The 26,673-nt window shown below is 39.8% G+C and overlaps 1 protein-coding gene across 1 annotated transcript; it reads right to left on the bottom strand.

The window, feature by feature from the left end:
• Nucleotides 1-5,958: 5,958 nt before the first annotated feature.
• Nucleotides 5,959-26,388, bottom strand: CLTRN (collectrin, amino acid transport regulator). The gene is made up of 6 exons (XM_085211618.1): nt 25,815-26,388; nt 25,370-25,428; nt 21,226-21,311; nt 14,937-15,053; nt 11,945-12,139; nt 5,959-7,681 (listed from the first exon to the last, which is right to left on the bottom strand). The coding sequence occupies exons 1-6, from the start codon at nt 25,879-25,881 to the stop codon at nt 7,525-7,527; spliced, it is 681 nt and encodes a 226-aa protein (XP_085067744.1). The 5' UTR covers nt 25,882-26,388; the 3' UTR covers nt 5,959-7,524.
• Between the last annotated feature and the right edge of the window lie 285 nt (nt 26,389-26,673).

The following is a 26,673-nucleotide window of genomic DNA, read 5'->3' as shown; positions in this document are numbered from 1 at the left end:
TTACTTTCTAGTAGTCCTGTTCTCTGTCCAGCCCATCCTCTTTTTCTCTCTGTACACCTGGCACTAGGGCAGCACTAATTACAGCATTTCAGATTTGGCTAAAGTCCATCACAATGATTTCAGATCATTTTTCCAATTTTTTATGATCATTTGGAATTGTAATCCTTCAAAAGACTCACAGGTTGGCAATGCCTGCAAACCTATTACCAGGTTTTCTGTTCTCACATCCAGATCATACAGCATACAGCAGGACCCAGAGAAGCTATCAATTAAAACAGCCCATCTCCTTGACTGATGGGCTGGAGTCTGTTTTTTATGTAATTATGTGCCTTTTGTGATTCTTGTCTCGCTCACCTTTCCTTAATTTGCTTGTGAGACTGTCATGTGGTGAAGTGTTGACAGTTTTTTTTTTAATACCACTTTTGGCTGCAGTTTCTCCCTTACCCGTGTGTCCCGTTGTCTTTTAGAGCAAAGAATGATGTTTATTACCTTGATATGACGTCTTCTTTTTCAATAGAGAACAGGGACTGTGATGACTGTTTGCTTTAACTTTTTTCTTTTCTCTTTTACGCTGGTAAGGTAACTGCACAATCACTGAGCCCAGTACATTTTGGCATGCTAAAACCAGCCTATATGCTCAAAAATTCCAATTTTTCATGCAGGTGCATGAAAATCTACATCTATATTTGGATGTAGAACCATTTGTGCCACAGCACAAAAAGAAACAGGAAACTGAGAAAATGAAGTTCAGTAGGGGCTGTGACGCAGCAGCCATTAGAAGAAAACAAACGGAGTTAAGCTCTGGTCTCAACCAGAGCTGTTGTTATACACAATTGTGGCTGGTCTGGTTGGCTAGTACTGAGACTGAGATAGTTTGCCACCACTGTGGCGGCGCAGAGGCTGAGGTTGCCCTGGCATAACAGTATGTGCTCACTCTCCAGTTTGCCAGTCCTCCCCTCCACCCTGGGTTCTGTGGCTCTCAGCTGCTCCCAATCTGCTTAAAGAGCTGCCCAACAATGTTTGATGTTCCTTGGCTCTGACAGAGCTGCTTCTGCCTCACTATTCACAGTGCTGACTGAGCTGTGCTATGAAATGAGAGCTGTGATAAGAGAGAATTGCATTTAGGGCATGCTTCAATAAGAAAGCAGTGCATTGTGCATTGGGCACCACACCCTTCAAATAGCTTAAAATACCATTATCAGGACAGTTCTCCCAGACAGGAGTTTCACTTAAGCTCTGCTATACTTCATCATTCTTCCTTTCTGCTCAGTGCATAAGAGTATTGCTCGAGAACTGATTTGCAGAGAGGGGCTCAGAAGGGACGCAGCTGCAGAGTGCCTGGCCTGGAGTATCCTCAGGAAGACCAAAAGCTATTCTATTGCCTGTGCAGGGCTGTAGCTGCCCTGCTTCTCTGCTGTTTGCCAAAGAGAGGTTCACATCAGTTAAATACCTGGCAGATCCTTGCTCTGACGGCTTCCTGTAAAGTGGCTCTGCAGAGGCAATGAAGGCCCAGGGGTTGCTCATTGCCCTGATGCAGTTCTGAGAGAAGGCTGCACTGCCTCAATGGCTCCTGGGCATCGCTGGGGGCAATCCCAGAGCCTCTCCCTCATCCTCGCACTCCAAACAGGGGCTGGGCAAACAGTCCTTCTAATCCCCAGGGCAGCCTATTTCCCACATGAGTAACTCTTCGGCATGTGTGGTGTCTGACATTTCTCAGACGTAGCCCCTGCGGCTGAGCCAGAAGCAGGATGCTGCATGGCCACATTCCAATGACTGGATCTCAGACCTAAAAAGAAGTTGTCACCTCTGCATTGCTCCTTTATGATCCAAGGGCTGACAGCTGCTCAAAGCTTGCTGAACATCGCCCAAGGCTCAAGCAACTCATGGGCAGGAACAAACCCTGCACCTGAAAACAACACTGAGAGCTAAGGAAAGTTCCTGATAAGTGCATGAAGCATCAGGAAACTGAAGTGTTTTTGCAAGGTTTAGGATAAAGCAATGAAGCTGAGTGGTTTTCAGGAAGGCACAGAAGAGCATACAAGCAGCAGGTTAATATTATGAAGTGTCCTCGTTTGTACTGGGGAAGGCCGCTGTCAGACTTGAGACCATATGTTAAGGTGGTAGAAGAGGAAACCATGCAGGGGTATAAATACCTTGTAATCATAGAATCATAGAGTCATTAAGGCTGGAAGAGACTCCAAGATCATCTATCCTGTCAGCCCAACCCCACCATGCTGACTAATCACGTCCTTCAGTGCCACATTCACATGTTCCTTGAACACCTCCAGGGACGGTGAAACCACCACCTCCGTGGGCAGCCTGTGCCACTGCATCACCACTCTTTCTGAGACGAAAATTTTCCTAGTATTCATACTGAATCCTTACACTTTGCCCAATTATAAAGAGCCACTTTGCCCCAACAGCTAAGGGAAAGGTATTAATCTTGTGATATGCAGCTTTTCCTCCAGGCAACCAGCGTTTCACATTTCATGATCACTAAGGAGGCAGCAAGTGGTCTCATTTCATTTTCAAACAGCCATGTATCCACATATCAGCCTCTGAAGCATTGTTCAGATCATGGAAGAACATAAGTCCAAAGTCTAAAATTCCTGCTGGTCCACAACTGATAAAGGCTACATATGGTAATTTGTAGCAATTAAGATCTCAAAGATAGGAGAGCGGCAGAAGCTGATAGAGGGATAATGCCAGAAAAAAGAGAAGCTCGTGCCATTTCTCAAAAATTACATGTTTTCTGTTTAGCTATTGCTGAAGCAAATAAGATACTCTGACAGCTTCAAGTTGTCATGTCTAAGGAAAATGGAAACAGAGCAGGAAGAAAGAGATGTGACTAACAAAACTAGATTCTTTTTTTAATGATCCTGAGCAAAATCGAGTTCTCATTGAAGCTGCTGAATTTGCTGAGAGCATGGTTGAAGCTGTACTATAAAGCTGTAATTCCTCCACATCATTTTGGGCAGAATTGCCGACATCAATCCAGCCACAGAATATCCAGCTGTAAATGCAAATGCATTATGGTAAGTGCATCCGCAGTGCTTAGTGTATTCAAAAAACTGAATACACTGACAGATTTGTGCCAGCAAATGTGTGTCACTGACCACTGTCAATGTACTTCAGCTTTAAGCGATGTGGAAACTATGGAGTTTAGCCCTTCAAACTAGGCGTATCTAACAGTGCAAACTTTTCCTTAGCAACTGCCCAGTAGCCTAGGGAGCTGCAGCGTCACTCTATTGCACACATCTCTTCTTACACGCCACATTAAAGAGAAACAAAAACCATGAGAGGCTCATACAAAACCAAGCACAGATTGCTCATTGCTAATGGGTTGAGAACAGTTGAACAATGCATTTTCTATAAAAACCCAGCACATTTAAAACAGCTAATTTCATACGTTGCATGTTATGAACTGACCAAATGCCTGAGATGTATTTTTATGAGTATCTAGAAACATAAGCACCACCTTTTTACTGAGTTATTTTCAGTCTTTATTGCAATTCTTTCCCAAACTTTAAAGTAGGTATTTTACTTTCCCACATGTAGGAGGTTACACATGAAAAACTCTTCAAGATGTGGTAATGTTCCTTGCTTGGTCAAAAACAACACATGAGTTATCAAACCAGAAGTTCTTATGCTAATACAGCGATTTGCATTCATTGGAGAATTATTTTATTCTAAGGTGATGAAAGAACAAGATCTGAATTTTACCCTAAGGTTCCTTGTGCCTATTTCACCTTTCTTGTCTGTGAATGGCAGCAGAAACAGTGAAGTGCCTTCTGATGTATCTTCCCCCAAAATACAGAACAAATGTGAGGGCGTAGCCCTCTTCATGGAGGTCAGTATGACCAACAACTGTTCTACCCGGATGAACAAGTAGGAGCCATGTGGCTGCAAGAGGAGCATAGGGTAACATCTCCAGGATCTTCAGCCCTGGCAGAGCCACAGGGGGAATATTCAGTTCAGGTCTGATTACCAGACTTTAAGAGGGTGTGCATTTAAAGGAGAGTGCTGCAGACAGGCCGCCCCTCCCAGGGATTTTTTGGCAGGAGAAGAGAATGGTGATGTGACAGCACAGTTTTGTGCAACACACAATGACATCAGTTTGTAGAACAGTTAGATTGCCTTAAAGCAAGTGGCAGAATGGGTCCGATAGGGTCTTTAGCATCTGCCCAGTTTGTCAACTTCCCTAAATTATAAAGTTATAAGTTAATTTATACAACCAGCCTGTGGTCAATGCAATGCTCAAGGTTCTGTACAGAAAGTGGTTGTGTCAAAATCTGTTCAGTCTGTAATTTAAGGGCAGCGTTTTAAAGTTCCCAATGTTCTCCAATGCTCCAAGTGTGTAGATACTGAGCGGCAGTGTAAACAATTTACTTGTGCATGATTTGTGCTTATACTAACGCAGACATCAATACCCTCTCACAAGTAAGCAGAATGGAAATGCAGCATCCTTCCTGAAATGTTGACTCATGGGGAATGTGGAGCTGGTGATAAATGTTGCAGATCTTCAAACAGAACTTCTCTGTTTTTGCTGTTCTGTTTAATTGAATTTTCTTCTTTCCTCTCTCTTTTCTCAAAGGCAGCTCCTGAAAATAAAACAGTTCTGTCTCAAGCACACCATGTTCTTTTGCTGAAATTCATTGGCTCAGCACAAATACAAGTGACTCATTGTATTAGGAAGTATTTTACTGTATATTCTGTCTCTTGTTTCTTACTTTCTTGTTATTATCAGGTCTTTTGATGGCAGGTGGTTTAGAGAAAAAAAGCAGAGATTACAAATGGTGAAAGTTACATAAAACATCTGGCCAGGTCCTCAACAGATATAAATTGTCTTCATAACATTTGCAGGTGCTGGAGAACAGGCTTTACCAAATCAAAGCACTCTTTGTTTTCTAATAGGTTTCTGCTACACAGAGAGACTGGAAAAGAGATTTATTTCCTCTGTAGCAGCATGCCCTTGATTAACCTCATTTGCAGCAGCTATTTCAATTAAAGAGCTAACACCAACACTGACTTCTAAGCGCTGCTAAGTGTGATACCTGTCTGCTCATGTATCATTTACTTCTCTCAAGCCATTTTCTGTCAGTGCAGAGACAAGCAAGGTGTATGCTGTGGGTGAGTCCCATATCATCATTAGCGGAAAATTACACCAAACTGCTGTAAAGTAATTACACTGCTGAGAGGTGAGCCGGGAGGAAGCCAGTGATTAAATACGTGCCACTAGTGCTAAGCCCACACCACACGGTGTTTTGCTCAGAGGCTTTCAATCTATTTTCCAATTGCTGGCCACTGCCACAGGCTGAATCAGACCTTCACTCAGGCCATGGAAGTATGCTCAGATATGCTCAGCCCTTTGTCATACTAAATGAATTTTATTCCGGTCTCATACAGCAGAATACAGAACAATGGTAGTTTTTATACAGTAGCTTGGGGTTGCTCTTGCACCACTAAGCTCTTCATACTGAAATCTTTCACAGGCTATTGCAGAGGTGCTGCTGCTACAGCAATCTATTGTGGTTGTACTGCAGTGTAGCTATCTGTCATATAAAGAATGTGAAGAGTGCAAAGGTTTGGAAATGATGCGATCGGAATTACCAACATAAAACTCTGACTGAGTGAAAGACCTGGGAGCAAGGACTGAGGAAGCAATAATAAGACTGTACTCTGTATCTTCCCTCTAAATGATCTTAAACAATAGCAAGCTTAACCTTTGATGTGCCTGTAAGAAATATGTCTCTTTGTTATTGAACGCTATTTGAAGCAATGAGATGTTATCATCAGTAACTGAGAAGCGAGCAGTGTACCCTCCAAAACATGGAGAAGTCACATTCCTTGTCCAGAGAGGCCCATCACTAGGACACAGAAGGAGACCAAGTGAGGCAAACGGTTGGTGGGACCACAGTTTTATTTCATATTTTGCCCTCCTCCCCCCACCCTCACCCAGCTCTGCACTCCACTTGCTCAGTCTTCCTGCTTCACCCTGCTGTTTCCCCATTCCCCTCCCCATTCTGCCCAAGAGCCAGAGCCAAGCCAAGCGGATAGCCAAAGATGCCTGATACAGCCATAATGCTAAAGAATTCGTACCTGAGGGCATAAGAAGCCTCCTTAACATTCAGGACACTGGAAGGTCCTTTACAAAGAGCTTTTATAATGATTTAACCAGTTCATATGGGTGAAGGATCAAATGCACAGAATAACCATAATAAGCAAATGAGTTTTCTAACATTATCTCCAAACATGACACTGAAAGTGTGATAGCTAATGGTCAGAACCTACCTCCAGTGGTGTGGACAGCCATTTGGTGACCACAGATGTCCTATTTTACTTCAGTGTATTTATATCCTCTGTCTGCAATTACCCACACATGAAACTCTCCTTTATTCAGGCCCAATTCTTCTCAAATCAACAAGAAATACATCACTGGTTTAAACAGGGAGAGGATTAGGCCACAGATAGCTTAGTCTGTATGTATGGCTGATAGCAAAGTAATCCAGCAACGAAATTTAGTGCCTGGTATCATTTGATACCCTCAGCCTCCAGCCACATACCTAGGAAACCCAGGTCTGAATGCTCTCTGCCCACTTACCTCAGCCAGGCATGATGTATGAAAAACAGCAGCTGGTGTTTCAAGGGCTGAACCAGCTATCCAGCTGCCACATGAAGATTTCAGTTGACCCTGGGCTCACTATATAGCTTGGAAATCTGCTTCAGTTTTATTATTAAGAAATGTAAGGAAAATTTTTCAAACAATTGCAGTGTGCTCTCAGAAAGTCAATGAGAGCTGGGCCACTGGCGGCAACAGGAGGCACCTGTGGAAAATCTCCCTTTCCTTTTAACTTTTATTTTTTGAAAAAATTCAAAATCTTGCCACTTTTGGTTTCCGGGTCATGTAATTTATGACTTTTTAATGTGAAAAACACATTTTTGCTAGTTCTTAACACTGTAGATGGCCCAGCCATTTTTTAATCTGCTTTTACAGAGGCTATGAGAGCTTTTATTCCCCCAGATAAACTAAAAGCTTCATGCACTGATCACTATTCCATCCAAAAGCATACAGGGTATCAGCAAACAGAAGTCAGCTTACAGAGAAAACTTTTGTATATGGCTTAAAAGAAAGCCCAGACAGAATTGACAATGATAGATGATATCCCCTGTGACAGTCAAGAATAATGCAGTTTCATGTTTATATCAAGGAAAAACAACAATAGACATTTAAATAATCATTTAAAATAAAATGCCTGACACAAGGCAGGTTTTAGCTCTGTTCTGTCACACATCTTTCTTAAATCTTAAGTGGCTATAATGTGAGGTCTTCTCATTTGCTTTGCTCACAAACAAAAGCATTGTAATGGAAGCTCCAGTGTATGTGTTATCAGTAAAAGGTTCTCTCAAGGGAAATTAAGTGAAAGGACATTTTTCTTGTCTTCATGTTTGACATTCAGGAGTAGAGACGAGATAAGGTAGGCACAGGAGTCTTTCAAAAGAGCACCAGATAGCAATGGCAGCATTTCATAAGGATGTGAACCGTTCATCATCTGCTGCAAAGACTCCATTAACGTGGCCTGCTTTTAAATCCAGTGTTTCGCAAGGAATTCCATTTTCTATTGTTATTGTCACTTCGCTTTTCTCTTCTAAATTTTCTCTCTCTGTTGACTCTTTATTCTTTCTAAAAACAAGCAAGAGAAAATTGTCTTATTCTATTGACCTGCAGCACTCCAATGAGATTTCACAGACAGAAAACTGCACACTTAGACAGAAGTTCACTGTAGGTTATGTACTGAAAGGCATAATCTGTCGCAGAGGCTTCCCAGCATTATTTGTTCTTGTATTGACTTTAGCTGCATTAGCTCACGACCACCTACAAGTGCAAAAGCAAGCAGCCACACTCAAAGCCTCTTTGCTGTTGTAAAGCACCACACCAGCGAAGGTGGGAGGCTTTTCCTTCCTGGGGCAGGAAACACGGGTTTAAGTGATTTGAGATCAGGACTGGGAATCAGAAAACCTGGAGTAAAAATGTTGTAAACATGTTATACATATCACTTTGGCTCCTTGTTCTGTAAAATGACAGAAGGGTAAAGTTGGTGTAGGAGAAAAATGGAAAAAAAACTTTTAATCTGTTTTTGCTTGAAGTCAGAAAGGACTGCCCTACACATCTAGCCTGTTATGTATGTCAGAGATTTCAACCAACCTATTTGGATAAATTAAGATATACTTTTTAGAAACAGATCAGCTTTCGACTAAAGCCTCCAGTGATGGAGACCCAGGCACACTCAGACTCCCTGATGATCCTCTCCAGAAGTCAGGCACTCTTAGGACATTAAATCTGCACTTCTAGTTCTAACTTCATTAATAGCCACCTTCCAACTCAGTATCTTATTATAATTCTGTTTTCTAGATTAAACAATTGCAAAGCTTTCATTTTTATGTGCCACAGTTCTCACAACAACCATATTAAAATAATAAATAAAATTACCTAAAATGAAAACCACAAGAAGGCATTATACAGAAATATCAGTCAACATGTCACAGTGTTCCTTTAATTCCAGATTTATTCTAACCTTGAGATCTACTAGTTCATAGTGGAAAAATGTTCTGTACTTTACAACCTGCAGCATCAGCGGTTTCAGAGGATAAGAAACTCAAAGGTCAGCTCTACTGCTTCTTCCTATCCCGCAACATATACTGTAACAATCTGACTCAGGACAATCATAACAACCTGACTCAGTATAATTGTTAATAACAGTGATATTAAGAATAATAAAATTTTATTGGCTTTTGGGAAATTCTTGGCATTACAAACCTGCTAAAAATAAATTGTGGGGGTAGTGGTAACCTCTGGCTGCCCCTTCTGCTCTTGCACTGATGAAAGGAGGGTTCTTTAACAGAAAAAATGTGGGCAGAAAAACACAGAGACAGTACTAAGGTGCAGATTCAAAAGAAAAGAGAGGAGTAGAAGATATGTGGAACTTGTTGCTCTAGTAATTCAGAGAAGCTAAGAATTGCTGAGTTCAAGAGGAGACTCAACAAGTCAAGGGAAGTGAAAACATTATGGGTTATTCAAGGCATATATATCAAATCCAGCTCAGGAGGGCCTTCAACTGCTTGGAGATTAATACAGGGAAACCCTGCTGAAAATGGGAAGTAGGGGGAAAGGGTATGCCTCACTTTAACCCAGCATAGCCAATGAAGAAGGAAGGGAAGGGAAGGGAAGGGAAGGGAAGGGAAGGGAAGGAGGGAAGGGAAGGGAAGGGAAGGGAAGGGAAGGGAAGGGAAGGGAAGGGAAGGGAAGGGAAGGGAAGGGAAGGGAAGGGAAGGGAAGGGAAGGGAAGGGAAGGGAAGGGAAGGGAAGGGAAGGGAAGGGAAGGGAAGGGAAGGGAAGGGAAGGGAAGGGAAGGGAAGGGAAGGGAAGGGGATCAGTTGGAAGGGCCCTACAAAGATCGCCACTTTCAACTGCCTGACCACTTTGGGACTGACCCAAAAAACAGTCTTGCTCTGCCTATGTGCCAAATCTATTAGTAGAGAAGGAGGTGTCATATTGCTGTTAAAGGAGAACAAATATGAAATTGGGATACAGTGTATCTGATCTAACTCACTGTAAAGTCAATAGCTATAATCACATGGAGCTCTGCTAATGACTTCAGGCTGCAAGCAGCTGGGGCCTGGATTCTCACATGTTGGCAGTGATGTACAGTGAAAATCTAATTAAGAAAATCTTCCAGTTAAAGAAATGACACACAAGTCTAACTCATTACTGATACTCCATTAGAGGTCTATCACGTGCTTTCTTGCTACCTGAGTACGAGCAGTCTGCAGCACATCCTTTGGTAATTATTTCAATTGAGGTATTTAACTGGTATTTTAAAGATTAGTGAAGACAAAATGCCAGATTTATGACAAATCAACACTGTCCTCCAGACCAGATTTCCAATACAGCTTATTAGGCAACATAACTGTTAGCTCTGGTCAGGTTTCCAGGAAATCTTGTTACCAATGTGCTGAAGACTTTTTACATCTTATCACATACTTTGGTACCTGAAGAAGAGATAAGCACTTCTGAAATTCTCCTCTCTTCTTTCAAAAAGCCAAATAGTCCAGACTATCTCTTTTACCTTCCCAGTCTTTCCATGAGCAGAAGGAACACATACGTACTTGTTTTACTCTTTCTCTCTCTCAGCTCTGCCTGCAGATGCCATTGCTTTGAAAGGAGTGTTAGAAATCAACCGTGGATAACTCTGCCCTGAGCAAAGACTTTGCATAAAGGCAGAGTAGGGAAACAGAGAGGGGAGTGAAAGGAGTGTAACAAACTGTTCAAAACTCAGTTGAGCTAGTTTGAAAACAATAAGGGAAAATGCTGTCTTTTAGCCTGGTATAAAGCATAAAGGATTATTTTAGCTAGAAAAAAAATCATGGATATTTAACATAATTTATTTATATTACATTCATGTGAAATGTTCAAAGACCCCCTTTGAGCTAGACACTGCACAGAGTCACACAATCATGACGCTACACGGCACACAGAGGGCAGGTATGGGCTTCAGGAAGAAACATTATTCTCCAGTTTTACAGACAAGATTGCCTAGATTCTGGGGATGAAATAACTCAGCCCATGTCACATCGAAGACTGCAATAGGACTTAAGTATCTGTCCAATCTCTCTGCAACAGCAAAGGCGGTTCACAAATGGAACTCTTTCACATGCAAGTATAACTGAAAGGACTCAGGCTATATATCTCTCTCTGAGCACTAGTTATCCCTCACAGTAAGTGCTGTTCTTCTGGGATCTTTTTCAGGATGATAACAAGGCAGAAAGGAAAAATCTCAGCAACATTTTTCACTTGTAACTCCATTGCCCTGATATATCTGGGGATACAGTTCACAATACATTCAGTAATTTTAGTACTATCTAGTTGTTTAAAAAAACAAAACAAAACAAAAAGCACTGTATTTCCAATTTCTCTCCTGTTCCACTATGATTCAGTTGCTGAAGTCACAATGTTGCATTTAATCTAATCTTCATGGTAGCTGAAGACATGGTAGATCACTATTCACTCTGTAGAGAAGTAGCTCAACTACTACTCACTCTCAAGTCAGGATCTCACCTTAAGTGAAAAGTTTCTATTCCTTATTCCCAGATCCGAGCCAACAGAGATGAAAGGATAAAAATATCACCTAATAACCTCTGGCCTGCTCCAACCTGCTCACAAAGGTTGGACTCACACTCACAAAAGGAATGAATGGCCTTCTCTGTTTTGCCAGTGCTGTCACAAGGCAGACACTGAGCAGAAACAAATGAGTATCTCTTTCATATCCTACAGCCAAACAGCAAACACCTAGGCTCACACTGACATTTGGTAACGCACCTATGAAGCTTCCTTAGGCTCATCAGTGTGATAATCAGGATGTGAGTGGTAGCTGAAATGATGTTCCATTTCACTGGGTAGGCCTTCTTCAGCCATACCTTAATCATTATTCTGTCTTCTACTTAGGTTTCTCAAACTATAGCAGCATCATTTTAGCCATGCCAGGTTTTGACACTATAGCCTTGGAAAGGGAGCAGTCACAGACAGTCTGCTCTCCCTTGGTAGCTATTTGGCTAGTCTGTGAGAGGAGATTCACCTACAGCAGGTAAACACTGAGAAAAATGACAGCAAAAGTCTTTGAAAAGCTGTTGTGTCTACTTAGACAGCTGCTAGGATCAGGCTTTTATCCTCCTTGTTTTCTCAGTATACTTTAGCATTACTTAGGCATCTAGTTCACAGCTAATAAAACTTAAACCTTACCCTCAGCAAAGAGCACAAGGGCTCTTTAACTATGGACGGAGCAGGGATACATCAGGGATAAATCTGAAGTGGATCTGAAAAGCAAAACTACCCTCCCTGACTTAACTTGCCAGTGTGCAGTTAAACCAAAAGAAAAGCTAAGCTGCTTACTTCTTGTGTTTCCGAATCCCTGAAACAACGAGGAAAACAATTCCAGCCACAATGAGAGAAAGAACAACACCAAATACAATAAGCCAGACAGGTGTGGAGGGCTCAACAGGAGGTGATAAGGTTGTGGATATCTTCAGGAACTGCAGTGTTTTGTCACTCAGTAGGAAGGCGCTGTTGATTCTGTCCCGGTTCATCCTTCATAGAAACACAAAAAAAGCATCACAACTCTTTAGAAAGATATTTTATATGTAAAAAAGATAGGAGAAAAAAATACTTTCGTGTATGTGCTTCAAGTCTGGCAGGATTGAATTTAAGCTAACATGATGTTGGTAGATTGCACAGACCTTCACTTTAGCATAGATCTTGTCAGTAATCCATAGACGAGTGTCTAATAGACGAAGTGCTGGAGAACATATGCTTACAGAGTGTTGAACATCAGATTGGCATATATATTTATCTGAAAAACTGGAAAACACTGATGAGATCTGAAGTAAACTAGTGGTTTCTGGTTTGGACTACATGCTGAAGATAATAATCTGTAATGATGGCTGTGACATCTTGTTCATACAGCATTCTACAACTGCATGACACTGGTAGATCCACCATGCAATGCTCAGAGGATTTTATCACTGCCACTTAGTTCCTCAAACAGAACCATACTAAATGTTATGGGCACATATATCTGCTCTTGCTGCTGGAGATTTTCTTAGATCTGTGAGGCACTAATTATGCTTTAGTCCAGAAGAATCCATCCCCACTGCCAAAATATCCTTCTCTACAGGTTGTACCTAAATGGATTTTCCACATTTTTTTTTCCATTATGAGAAACTGTAAATTTGAGAAATACATTTTTTCAAATGAGTAGCACAACTTTTACCCTTGAATGGGTATCTTCAGTATCTTCACCCACATTCGCTACTTTGGAGCATTTGCAATAACTTCTAGGTCTGAATCTAAGCAGCCTTGAAAGGCTTTAGCAATATCTTTCATTAGCTTTTGCAAAATGCTTCAAAGTTTTGATAAAATATATTACATATATTGGTCTTGAGAGATTTTGGTTGCAGCTATAAAATTCACCCTCTTTCTTGTATACAATTCAATTGATTTACTGCAGAGCAAGTATTTCCTAAGAAATATTCCCTGTAAGATATAGGGGAAACAAAAGTAAGATTCTTGCAAATTCCCTTCTTGGAAATCATAATGTTGACTATCTTTTAAGCAGGAAGTTCTTACCCTTAATGGAAAACTAGCACTCCTGGAGAGGGCTGAAAGCTATGGCATATTATAAGACTCATTATAAGGTAAGCTGCCTGTGAGTTAAAGAGATTTTCATCCTTATTAATATAAATGATTCATTGTAAGCAGCTGAAGTAAGCATTATTAACCCTCATCTAATGGCTGCAGTTACAGAATTATGCGCTGAAACACATTCATGTAACTACAGGTGCAGATGTGTTTGTATATTCATAAATATCTCGTGTATATTTATGCAAGATCTTGGGACTCGTACAGAGCTCTGAAAAGGTTGTTTTCTTTGTTCTTTGTTTCTGAAAGAAACTCATAAAACAAAATCCTGGTCCATGGGTAGCATTCTTACATGATATTGTAGTATAAAGAATTAGAATAATGGTTTGGTATGGAAGTCTGCAATCAGAAGCAGTAGAATAAAAAATGTAGCTTTATAGACTATTTTATTTCTTCTTTCTAATTTAGACAGGGTTTATTTATTTATTTATTTTTAAATAGCATATTCTTCTTTATGGGATGAAAGACAACAGTTAAAAAAACAAACGTGCTATAATAGCATCCAATTTCTCCAGCAAACAGGGCACATAAAAGACTTAAATAAATCAGCTTATGCTTCTGAATGATTCAAAGAAAAACAGAAATGCAAAAAAACCCTGCATTCCAACACTCTTAGAGAGCTTCAGTGAATGAATAATCTGCTTCCTCCACTAATGCTATGAAGCTATTGTTTGGTGTCTCTGTAGGAAACAGTTTAATCTACTCATAAGCTTAAAAGTTAATCTTTCCAATAGAACGCATACTCATTCATCAAGAATTAGGCATTACACCTCTATGGAGGTAACATGAATTTTTGAGACAAAGTACAGAATGTCTTAAAACAAAGAGGTCTGTTTTCTACTTGGTGCTCGAGAAAGATACGTGAGTTATGCTGCTTGTAGGAGTCATCCCCATAAACCTCTTTTGTGGCTCTGATAGACCATTGGAGTCAGATTACCTCTTTTTCCCTCTTCAGCTCTACACTCTTGCGTTTATTGGTTAGAGCATGCAATCCTGAGTAGAAAGTGAACTTATTTGTATCACACGGTATTTTGTACAAGTAATGCTCAGCTACTATAACGACTGGCATTCCAAAAAGTGCTGCAAAAAGTATGAAGCTATGTGAGTATAAGACTTTTTAAGCCAAGCTGGGACACAGCCAGTTCTTTTCATGAATAGTTCACATGCCCTTCTCATGGAAACATTTATTTCTACATTAAATCTGAAAACTTGCATTTGACAAGCACTAAAGTGAGCCTGTGGTCACTAACCTTGATATAGAAGTTCACATGGCATGCAGTGAACATGAAATAACATCAATCTAAACCTCCGAAAGCTGGAATTCTGACATCTAGGGAAGAAGGCTCTCTCACTGGGAATTGTAGCAACTGGATGATAGCAGTGTTTCTGCTATGCACATGACAAAAAAATTACAGCCCCAGCTCCAGGAAATGGCTAGCTTTCACCTAAAGCTCCAGTGTTAAGAGAGACTCTTTCTGTAGTTAGAATGCCAAAGCTCACATACATTGAATTCCATGGAACTGTTACAAATCATGCTAGCTATGCAGGCCTGAAAGAGTACTAACTCCTTGGTGTTTTAACTACTTAGATTTGATTGTCCCTACAGAGGCAGAGAGCTCATTTGTGGCCAAAGAAAAATCATCCTCAGTCAGCAGGGAAGGAGAGACTGCAGGATTAGCAACTGTACCTGATGGCTGCCTCTACCTCACTTCCCGGAACAGTTGTCGTGTTTTTGGAGGAATCTGTGACCACAAACCAAAATGACACCCGATCCGTCACATTGCAAAGCAGCACGTTGGAAATTCTGCAGATGGTTGAAACAGAAATTATTGAAATATTTAGTAGCTTTATAAAGAGGGAAAAAAGATAACCATTCATGCTCAAGAAAGAAACATCATCCACAGCATTTCTCATTTCTCAGTACGACTGAAAAAATTTAAGCTTATTGAGACCAAACGTGGGTCTTCAAATGATTTCTGAATTTACTACAAAATTGCCTGCTCTTGGACATACACTTAGTGTAATAAAATGAAAAAAAAAATAAAAAAATTGCATCTTAATCATCTGGGCTGTGAAAAGGTCATATTTGCCCACTGGGCAAATGCACTAGTAAACTAAGATTTTTTTTTTTTTTCAACTAAGGAGCTAGACATGGTTGACGTCCCATACAATTTTCAAGTGAGTGCAGTCCTTCCATAGGGAACACTTCTATAGAGAAGGAGAGGAAACCAGCCGGGAGGGAAGAACAATGGAACTGACATTATTCTCTTTGACATCCTTCTGCACTGTCAGGTGCAGAGTGGAGTCAACAAGCTAAATATAAACATCATACTGGCACTGGCCTGTGCCCTCTGGTTGGTGCTATGACATATTTATCTCATACGTTTCAAAAGAAGATCACTTGGTTTTAAGTGAAGTTGACAGCAAAAGGCCACAGGCATGAAGCTTCTCTTGGCATACTATATAAAAAGAGAGCGGAACATCTTTAAGGTGTGTTTCTTTGGAATTAGAAATATCTCACAGAATGACATCATCATAAGTATTTAGACCAAATAATTGAATGCTAGTACAGGTGTAATATAAGTAAATAGTGACTAAGGATAGATAGTGCCCTTATGTTCTTTCTATTCCAATTTTACTCACACAACAAACAAACCAGCTAAACGCATGTGATACACAGCAGCTGATATAAAGACACTATTTACTACAGCACGGCAAAGAATATAATTTGCATCATAGAAAGATATCCAAAGTGTTATCAATTGAAAGACAGAGAGTTAGAGCAATAACAATGGAAAAAAAAATAAAAAATCATTCCATATCATCATCAAATAACCCAAAGACTTTGGCTCAGGATTCGGATTTACTGGCTATATCCAAGTAGCAAGCAGATATTCCAATAGCCCATGACTCAGGATGAAGACCATTTTTGTTTCCAGGGAGCAGCCCAAATTTTGTTCACCTTTGCCCACCATCTGCCTGGCCACAAGCAAAATAAAGTTGCCCTGTCCTGTATCTTCTAATTAGCTACAGTGATGTTTGTAATGTCCATTACCATCTGGGGTTTCAAGGTTTGATTTATCCATCACCAAAATGCAAGTTTTAACATTTCTTCTTCAGCTTCTGAGCCTTCCCAGGGTGACAAATTCCCTACTGCAAGCAGTGACCTGCCGCAGAGCTCTGTTGTGTAGTGCCATCTGCTGGCTAATTACAAACTTAATTAAATGACTGCTAACAGGACTTCAGTGATGGCCTGAAGAGCAGAAAGCACAAAGTTGGAAAGAATGTAAGACAGAAAATGTTACCCATGAATGCAGTCTTCATTCAGAACAACAATAGCTGTTAAGGCAGGACAGGCATGGCTTGTTCACAGTAGTTCACTCTTGATATTTTGTTGAAATACTTCAAGCTTTTTTGGGTGGTGGTTCAGGTACCAGTGTGTTTGGGAAGGAAAAACTTTCATTTACAGGAAAGGTATACATTCCACAGAGACATGCAATAAAATGGAAAGAAATGATTTTGCAGAGCTGAAATACCCACTTTTACCTCTCTGGAACATCAATTTTGCAAATACAGATAATTTTCCTGGATAAAAGAGGAAAGCCATCCTCTGGGATTTTAAAAGATGTTCACATCAGTTTTTTGGCAACAGCCAGAAGATAAAAGTAGATTTATTCCTCTCAAAATAAAAGCAAAGCACAAAATTTACAGGAGGGGGAAAAAAAGAGTCTACTTTTAGCTGGTGGCTGACAAACTCTTGCTGACTTCACAGAATATCTAAAATTGTATCTGCGGAGGAAGTTTTCCATCAGGAGAATTTATAACAGTAGGACCTAAATCTTCACACTGCCGCAGCTCTTAAAGCTGGAATTCCTGTGGTGCACTCAAAAACTGATCCAAGTAGAAAATAGGTGTGCGTATTCCTCTATAAGTGTTCTCAAAAAGTGAGGAGTGAACAGAGCTCATTCTCCCAACAGAAGGATGCATTTCGTGTATAAGGAGTGGCAGAACATGCTGTAATTCGCCACAGCCTCAGAGACTTGAAGAGACTCTTAAGAATGAGGTCATCCCTACAGCACCCAGGCTTTCAGTATGACATAGAGCAGGCAGTCATCACTGGGACAGTATGTCTCTAGAAGGAGCAGAATTGGGCAGCAAGGCTTACACTAAGATACGGAAATTTTGCTTCCTTTCTGCTCCCTGTTGTGCCTAAAATCTTGCTTGATCAGCGTCTAAAACCCAGCTTCACTGCCACTTTTCATCAGCAGAATCTGGATGCTGTAAATCCTTCCAGGCTCCAAAAAGAATAACACCATTCACAAGAAGTTCAAAGAGGATTGCGTAAACACCAAAATGGACTGGTTCAACAAGCACCAATGGGACCACTCCTTTTCAGCAGGTCTGCTTTTTTTTCCCATTCTATTTGAACATAGGTTTGGCTCAAAGCTTGTTGAAGTATTAGAAAACTGTGCCTTTACACTGTTTAGGTTTGAAAACCTTGACTTTATCATGCATTTTGCAAACTAAGTGTATTTGTAAGCATACATATGGACATCTGTTTACTTCCTTAGCTGATTATAGACTTTCGCCACAGTTGCTTTAGGATATTTGTAGTATCAAAATGACAGGATCCTGGTCCCAATATTCCCAGTCCAAAATTGACCTCCTTTCCTATATGCAAGTGAGCACCAGTGAGGAGAGGGCAGGAAACCCTGAAGAATCCATGGCTTGAAACAGCATAATTGATCATTATGGAGATTTAGAAGATTACTTAGGGATAAGGAGAGCTGCCAGAGACTCAAAGAGCACTGGGTACATATGGCAGCCATTAGCTGATGGCCCTGAGACCATTAGCACTGGCCCTGAGACCCCGGTGTATACCTCTGGCTCTCCAGAAAATGCCAAGCCTCTTCCCACCTAATGCTGCACATCTGTTCTCTCTAATGTGCCTTTGTTTTCTTCCTTGTTAGGACCAGCAGCCATGAAGTCATCTTGACACAACAGTTTTATCTCTAGAAGTTTATTTTGTTGTTCTAAGTGATCAGAATATTTTTAAAGTACCAAAAATACCTATCTTAGGAGGACAGATAATGCTGATGAACTTCTGGTCACTCCATGATGAAAACTGCAGCTTTCTTACATAAAAAGTGGAAGAAGATACAGAAAAGCAAACCCTTTCATTTAAATGCGAGTGATCACATTCTTTCTACTTTAAAGATTAACGAGTCTCAGACCCAAAAGAGATGCATATTATTTCAAATGAGTCACAGATTAGAGAAAGAAGAGTTAACAACAGGCTGTAGATGATCATCTTTTAACACTGACAGATCAAAGGTTGGCTCAGGTAATTCCTGAATGTGTGTGCTGAGAGTGAATCAAAAGGTCATACAGAGAGCAAGAAATAAAGGATTTGTATTTTTCAACTGCAAAATAAACTTTTATTTTATCTGCATTAATAATTACTAAGTAATTCAATGGATTGTGTCTTTTTCGTGTTTCACACAACCTTGACAATTCATCAAACCTTTCAAACATTAAACACAGCTCCATGATTTATTAAAGTTTAGTTTAGAAATTAACTTTAGAGAAACTGAGATACAGTGTGTATGATACTTTTACATCTCATGAAGAAAATCTGCTGGTATTTACCTATACAAGTGCCTGTAGCATAAACACAGTTCACTAGATTAAAAACTCCACCTAACCAACAAAGTAACAGAAAAACTTCCTAGTGACCAAAGATATAAGATTTCACTTGGTCTAAAGCATAGCAAGACTCTGGGATCAAGGTTGAGTAGAGTCTGGGATTTACCTGCCTTGTGACTATGAGGGGTACTTGCATCTTCTCTAAGTTCCCACTCCTGCTTCTCTCTTCACCATCCTGCCAGCTCCTGCCACTGTCCGTACCAGTTATGTGAGAGTGCTGCTCCAGTGCACTCTGCAAGCTGCTATTCCCTCCTGGATGATGAGTGCCCCCCTACTGCCATTCCCACTGCAAAGGGGTTGGAGATGGACCACGCTCTCTTCTCTGTACCTAGATGCCTCTTGCCAGCCAGTGCTAGGAAAGAGGAATGTTATTTACAGTCATGGAAACAAGCATGTTATTTGGGGTATACTGGGAGGCCAACAAGCTCTCAGTCACAGAAGGGAGACTCTGAGGTCTCATGAGATCTGGGAGAGACTTATGAGTAGGAAAATCTTCAGACTGCTGCTGAAGTTCATGTTCTTAGAAGATACCAGAGCTACACAGCAGTACATTGGCTGTCTACATATGACCCTATAGGTATCTGAAAGTCCTAAAAAGCTATCAGTTTTACCTTCAAGATACACCCTGGCAAATTATACCCCATGAAGTAGTCCTGTACGGTGTCAGAAGCGGCAGAAGATGCCCATACCTGTCTTTTTGCAAATATTGTACTGAGTTCTCCTTTGAAAACTTAGTAGCAGGAAAGTGTCGATACATGCAAGCCTACCTCCAAACCAGAGTAAGACTGCCATTATCGTAGCTGTCCATAGGAAAACTTGTCTTGGGAGGAGTTAAATGAGAACAAATGCTGTGACTTCCCAGAACACATAAATAAAACATCCATTAAAATTTTAACTCCTGTCATATTGGCTTGACTTTTTCCCATTCCTACACTAAAATTAGTTGAGTCTGCAGACAGCTGCAGTACTTGAAGAGGGTAAATTTCAGTGGCATGTGACATAGGATTTTGCCATGTAAAAGCACCATGGCTTTGAAGAAGGAGGAACAGAACAATAATTTTAGAAGGAGGAACTGGAACTAAAATGGATGTACAGAAGCAAGCTTTTATGGATTAGAGACTGAAGAAAAACTCTCCTGAAAATGCGGAGAAAAAAAAAACAACAAAAAACAACCCTGCATAATAACCTTTAATTAGCTGGTATCTTGATCTCATTTTTGCAGGTGTGCAGTGGAAATATACTTGACTATTTTTGTTAATCTTGGTGTAATGGCTCCTTGCTCAAATGAGACACCTTCCAAGGAACACAAATAAAACAGCAAGGAACCAAACACCTCTGTGACATGAAGCGGGGAGAGCACCTTCTATTTAAGAGAAAATACAGCAACCACAATAATCATTATATGACTAAAGATAACTAATGTCTTTGCAAATAATATGCAATATGCTTTATCTAATGCATTGATGGCCTGAAGGAGTTTTTTCAGAGAGTAAATTGAAAACCTTATCCTCATTAACCTAGCAGAGCCATAAATCTTTCCTTTTAGATTGAAAAACAATGAAAAAATAATAAGCCTCTAGGAATACACTCATGAGGTTTCTTGTTTAAGAAAGGGAAGAACATACTGAAGAAACAGCGTGCTAAATGGTCTGCTGATCTGGCATCTAATTTCATAAGTTGCAATGATCAGAAGCCTGAGAAGAATATTCAATGCCTTAGGGTAGGTTTAATCCCAAACCAATTAATGGCTGATCTATGTCTGAACTGCAACATATGAAACATTCTGATGTTCGGTAACTCAGCCACTATAATATCAGAGATGGATATGCCTTAGCAGAACTCAGCACCAGTGCAGCTATCCACCTTTCAGCCCTCTGAGTCAGCTTATCCTCAGCACACTGCCGAAGCTGAACACCAAGAAAATGTGCACCAAAGCTGCTTATTCAAGGATCTGTACCGCCTGGCTGATGGACCCCTGCTCCTCCTCTCAGCATGGTTACCAGAAGGTAATTGTGTCTTACAGCCAGATTCTGATAGAGTAAATTAGCACAACCCCACTGAGAGCAGTAGAGGGGATACTGGTCCAAAGACTGAATGCTGCTTAAGAGAGAGAGTGCAAAATTTAACAGACAGCTGAGTGTTGAAGAAACACACTGGCACATTCGGCTTTTAGAAGCTGTAAATAATGATTTCTACACCTCAGTACAGCAGAGGATGGTCTGCTACATGCAGCATTAATAGCTGTAACACAAGTCAGAGTAGATGCTTACTGAGTTGTGCTCTTGCTGGAGTATCTTCTCATTGCAAAAGCCATCATTGCCTTGAAGAGGTACTCTTCATTCGCATCCCAGGCATACTGTAAAGAAGATGGAAAATCATCAGTTTCAGCTCCAGTGCTGGCAGGACAGAAGGGGAAAAGAGTCACTGAATTTGAAATACCATATAGATCAGGAAAATTAATAAATTCACTAACTGTGTTATGAAAATAAATTCCTACCTAGTACTTAGTGTGCAGAAGCAACTTTTTCTAATGTTTGTTGTAAAGTACAATACAAAGTGAAAAGAACTTTTCCAAAAAAATGAATGAATTGAATGTTTCTGTACACTGGCCAAACTGGAAATGTAAAGCTTTTTACATCAAAGACCAGGCTCTTTACCAGAATTCTCCCAACATAACTGCACCCATGGCTTTGCCTCTTTTGTGGATGAGCTGCATTGAAGAAGGTTTAAATCTACTCTCAAAGACCATTTAGTTCTGCCAGTAAACAAAAAAGATAATGTTGAAGGCAGGCTATGGGAAATGGATGTCAGGACACAAGGAAAAAAAAAAAAGAAACAGATTATGGCCTTCTTGCTGCATGCTGTTCTTATAATATGAAGATAGACTCAAGTAATTATGACATCAAATTTGAGACAAAAGAAAGAAAAAAGCATCCTTTGTCCTTCAATAACAAGTAAAATACAGGCTCCCAAAACTCTTCTGTGTTGTCTTGCTGAAAAATCATGCTGCCATCACTTCATGTTTCTGAGAAAGCTTCACTAGGTTCCCCTGGGCTTTCATTCCCATATGCAATTCTAATGACCAGCAAAAACTACACGTATTACATTTTTATAACAAGAGCCATGACCATGACACACTGATTGAATTTCTCCTTTTCAGCAGATTACAAAGATTAATAGTTTGTTGGAATGATATTAGTGGAGGTTCGATGCAGTTTTCTTCAGTCAATCAGAACACAAATCTAATATTTAACTTTCAGCATTAAAAAAAATCTGCACTGTAATCATCCAAACCAGAAATCCAATAGTGTGGATACTTAACCGTGATGACAACCTGGGACTACTTTTTCATACTTCATAACACACTCAAAAAACAGGAGTAGACTAAGCAAACACAACTGAAAATGCCAAATCTTAATTCTGCTTTTTAAATTCTGATTTTGGATGTATGGAACTGCTGCAGTTTCTCTGTAGAAACAAGGAGGGATCCAACTTCCAGACACCATCACACATTTTGCTTTGACATTCTGTAGACTGGGAACCTGAATAGGGAAGGAGCCAGCCATTTAAAGGGCAAAAAGTCATGCCGATCATATTTATCATCCCTAAACTGATGAAGACGGGTGAAATAGGTAGAGATATGACCAGACAGGGACCACAGAGCTGAGCAATAGACTACTTAACTAGCATTAAAATCCATAGGCAGTTCTGGGAATCGTGGTTCTGACTCACCACTCCTGCCTTGTGAAGGAAGAGAGGTAATTACACTGTCATGTATGCCAGTCTGGGAGCTTAAACTGAAAGCAAAAGAGGAACAGTTTGAATAAAAATATTTAAAAGCTTGTATTTTGATCCCATGTCACTAACGAAAACATGACAGTAATGTCAGCAGTAGTGTTAAAAGAAAAAGAGACAATGTAGAGGAAGAAATATAGGTATGAGCCATAAAACTGTTTACCATAATTTTAAATGCATCTGTATTTGAATAGATGGATGGTGGACAGTGATGAAGCACACTCTCTTTCATGCCTACATGGACACAAATGCAATGCAACACTATCAAGTATATGTACTTGGTATGTTTATGTTTAGTGCACTACACGTATATACGAGAAATGCATCACACGTCACACATGCTCCCTGTGGTTGTCTTTGGCCCTTTTGAATTAACTGTCTGCTGTTAATGCAACCAGTGACTAGCAGCCACTGTAGAAGCTGCTAGTAAATTTAACGCCATCCTTGGGGAGACACAGTCCCATAAATCATCTTCCCTTTGTTTAAGTTTACTCCCAGTGCATAGCAAGCAATGTCTCTGCCGTGTACATCCATTACTACCAAGTAACATGAAAACAGCTAGATGCTTACTGTGTCTTAGCTGTTATTTCCAATATTAGTACATCAGAAATGGCACTCCCTGCCTAAAAATACAGCCCACCTTGTGGACAAATGAAAAAATGGTGTCTGTTTGTGTTAGCGTCACACAAAGAACATGTTATGCATTAAATCACTTGGAAAACTATACTAATCTATTTTCTATGCTCCTGAACCAGAGTTATCCTGCCAGTCCTAAGTGAAATGATCATCGTATCAGGGTCTTCTGCTGTTATCTAGATTGAAGTGACTTGTAAATGAACGAAACAGAATTAAAGAGCAGAGCATCATACCAAGATATTCCAAGCTGATTCTCTCCTATTGTGATACTATGAGAAATTTACCTACCCTATTGTTTGCTAAAAATAAAAATAAGATCAAAGTTAACCAAATTCTTAAACTGAATTTTCAGTTTGACAACAGTTTCAGTTTTCAGTTTCAGTCATTTGCAAAGAAGACTGTGATGGCTCTGAAAAGGAACTATTAGCTGTGAAGTTAATAAACTCTTCATTTTCTGCGGATAATTTTGTATGGCATCATAACTCTTTCAGCACATTGTTCTAAAACACTGTTTAAGTTTTAGATCGTCTCATTCTCAGGTCTTACATACATTTTGTTAAATGAAATAAACTACTATCTATCTACCAAAAACCAATAAGAGGCTCCACAGTTATTGCTTTTTTTTTTCTTGTAATATAAAGTACCCTTAAGATTAAGGATTTGTATCACACCCTTCTTGTGATGAAAAATAGAAAAATTATAAATGATCAAACAGATCTCCCTTCTTTTACTATAGATGGAGAACTAAAAAAACACTAAAAAACAGCACTGTTGTGAACAACCATTTTTATTATTTCCTAAGGTTTTGAACCAAGGTTTAAAAAAATATTAGTAGTTATTATAAGAAGTTTCATTAATGATTTTGACATATTTTCAGCCACAGGATTACACTATTTTAATAAATTTTTAAACAATGCAGGCTTGCACAGTTTTTTAATTAAAATCTCTCACCCAAGAGGATTGACTTCAATATCAATTTCCATAGACAAGTACTTTAGTATGTATCTTGATTATTTCTTTTAAATTTATCTGCTTCATAAAGCTCCCAGTGGAATTAGTACCCTGCTAATGTTAGTTTGAATTATCTAATATTTCAAGGTAGTCTTTGAATGGCTTCTGAGGTCAGAGGGTGATTCTCGTACTTCCAGTCTCTTCTAACACCTAATCTATGGCATTTTATTTTCCAGGACTAATAACAATCCAACACTAGACTTCCAGTGCAGGTGACTGTCCAAGATATTTCATATCTAATTTTATGCAGAGTACTGCAACATGCTGCAGATTTGTGGCAAACATTCAATACTGCAAATGAAATACCGCGTTCTTCTGTATCTCATAGTACTTTAGAACAGGAAGGATCATTTGGCCACCTAATTTCCCAAACTCCTGTGTATTAGATCCCCCTATTACTCATCCCAGCAGTTCTACATTAAGTGAAAGGACTCGAATTAAGACAAAGCATTCAGTCCTCATGAGACTAGCCTGTGCACCAGAGGCAGAGAAGAAAGGGCACAATCTGAAACCTACATTAGCAGGGAATTGATCAGATATGCTTGAATGATCTCTACAGATCATGCTTGTCTGAGAGCCTGACATAAAATCCCATTTCATAAAGACCTAAAAATCTTTTCCAGCTTATCTTCTCAGACATACTTGACTTTACAACTAGCACTCTCAAGCAGAAGTGGTTTTCCCAAAATACAGACTTAGATTTACAGTGTCCCTCGTGCACAAAGTGGTTTCCAGGAGGGGAGAATAAAAGGACTTTGACAGAAAATTATCTTCAAGAAAAGACAAGCTTTACTCTTTAATAACGAACGTCATCTTAAGGAGTGGGCTGGTCAAATGTCACAGCTTGAGAAGCTGTACAATTAATACTTCAGAACAAATTGCTCGTGCAGCCTTCAGAAAATGTACAGTGTGTATTAGTTCTATTTTGACAGATATTTAGTTAGGAACAATATGTGAAGATACTTTACTTACTGCATTATCTCCCAAAGCTGTTTTGATACTAAGCCGTACTTTGAAAGCATTCTGTGCATCTGACACAAAGAGAAAAAAGGTAAATGTATTGATATTCAGATGAGATAGGATTTTAAATCATTTACTTCTCTAATTACTTTACTAACTACAGCTTCTAAAGTTGCCCTAGCAGATTAACTGGTTAGGAGAACTAGAAGCTAATAGCATGAAACATGCAGCAGCCCTGCAGATTTTCAGTCAGGTTTACCACGACCCCATTAGAATAGGTAAGAACAACATCTACACTTCATTTGCAAACTCAGAAAAGTGAATGCTCAGAGTTTCCGTATTCAAACTGGAGGCAACCAGCTAGATTAAAAACATAAGATGCTGACCGCTATGCGGGGATACACTCAGAGCTAAATTTCTCTCAGGAGGAGTGGGAATCAGCAGCTCCAAAACTTACCTGGCTTGCAGAGCTCAGCAGAAGCGACAGAAACTACAGAGAAAGCAAGCAGCAGAACTCCTAACATCCTTTCAGTATGGAAAAGCTGAGCTAAAAGAAGTAAGTCTCCAGTGGAAAGCACTCTTAAACTTTCTGTGACCCAGGATTAAAGCATCAGCAGCACAAGTAAGCAACCAAGCAAAAGGTTTAATAATTAACCCCCGTTATTTTAGATAAACAGGCACTAGAAACAAATGTCTTCTCTTCATTACTTCATTACTTACTACCTTTCTCTGTAGTTTAAAAAAAAAAAAAAAAAAGTGTAATAGGTTTTTAATTCTCCCTTTTTGGAATAATGCAAAGCATTACACAGTGATATGTTCCTGTTTTTCCCCCAGGCACATGCACCTAAACGTCTGAGCCATCCAACACCTTACCAGCCTGCAGCTCTGGTAGCCAGATAGTACACACTACTCACAGCACACATGGTTCAGTTGCTCCTGCACCGTACCAACAAAATCAGCTTCTGAGACATCACTTTGAGCTAACATCTATTATAAATACAGAGAATTGCTTTCTTCCTATTGGAGAATCATGACAATAACAACTGGAATGTTGAGAATGCACACCAGAAGGTCTACGTAGGGAAGCAGGTATGCATAGTTCATAAAGACATATTCTAGTTTTGTTTACACAATATGCTATGTATACGTACACTCACATACGTATGGCAATATATTAATGATGTATATTATATTTTCAATGAAACGTTTTCAAAGACAAAGAAGTACGTGCAGAGGAGAAAGAATTCAGCAACTGAAATAACTGAAACTCACAAATACTTGAACAGCCTTTGCCATCTGGGCAGCAAGTCAGGATT

Source organism: Meleagris gallopavo, chromosome 1, assembly GCF_905368555.1.
Source record: "Meleagris gallopavo chromosome 1, MGAL_WU_HG_1.1, whole genome shotgun sequence".
NCBI classification, from domain to species: Eukaryota; Metazoa; Chordata; class Aves; order Galliformes; family Phasianidae; genus Meleagris; species Meleagris gallopavo.
This window is presented reverse-complemented; position numbering and strand designations above follow the sequence as displayed.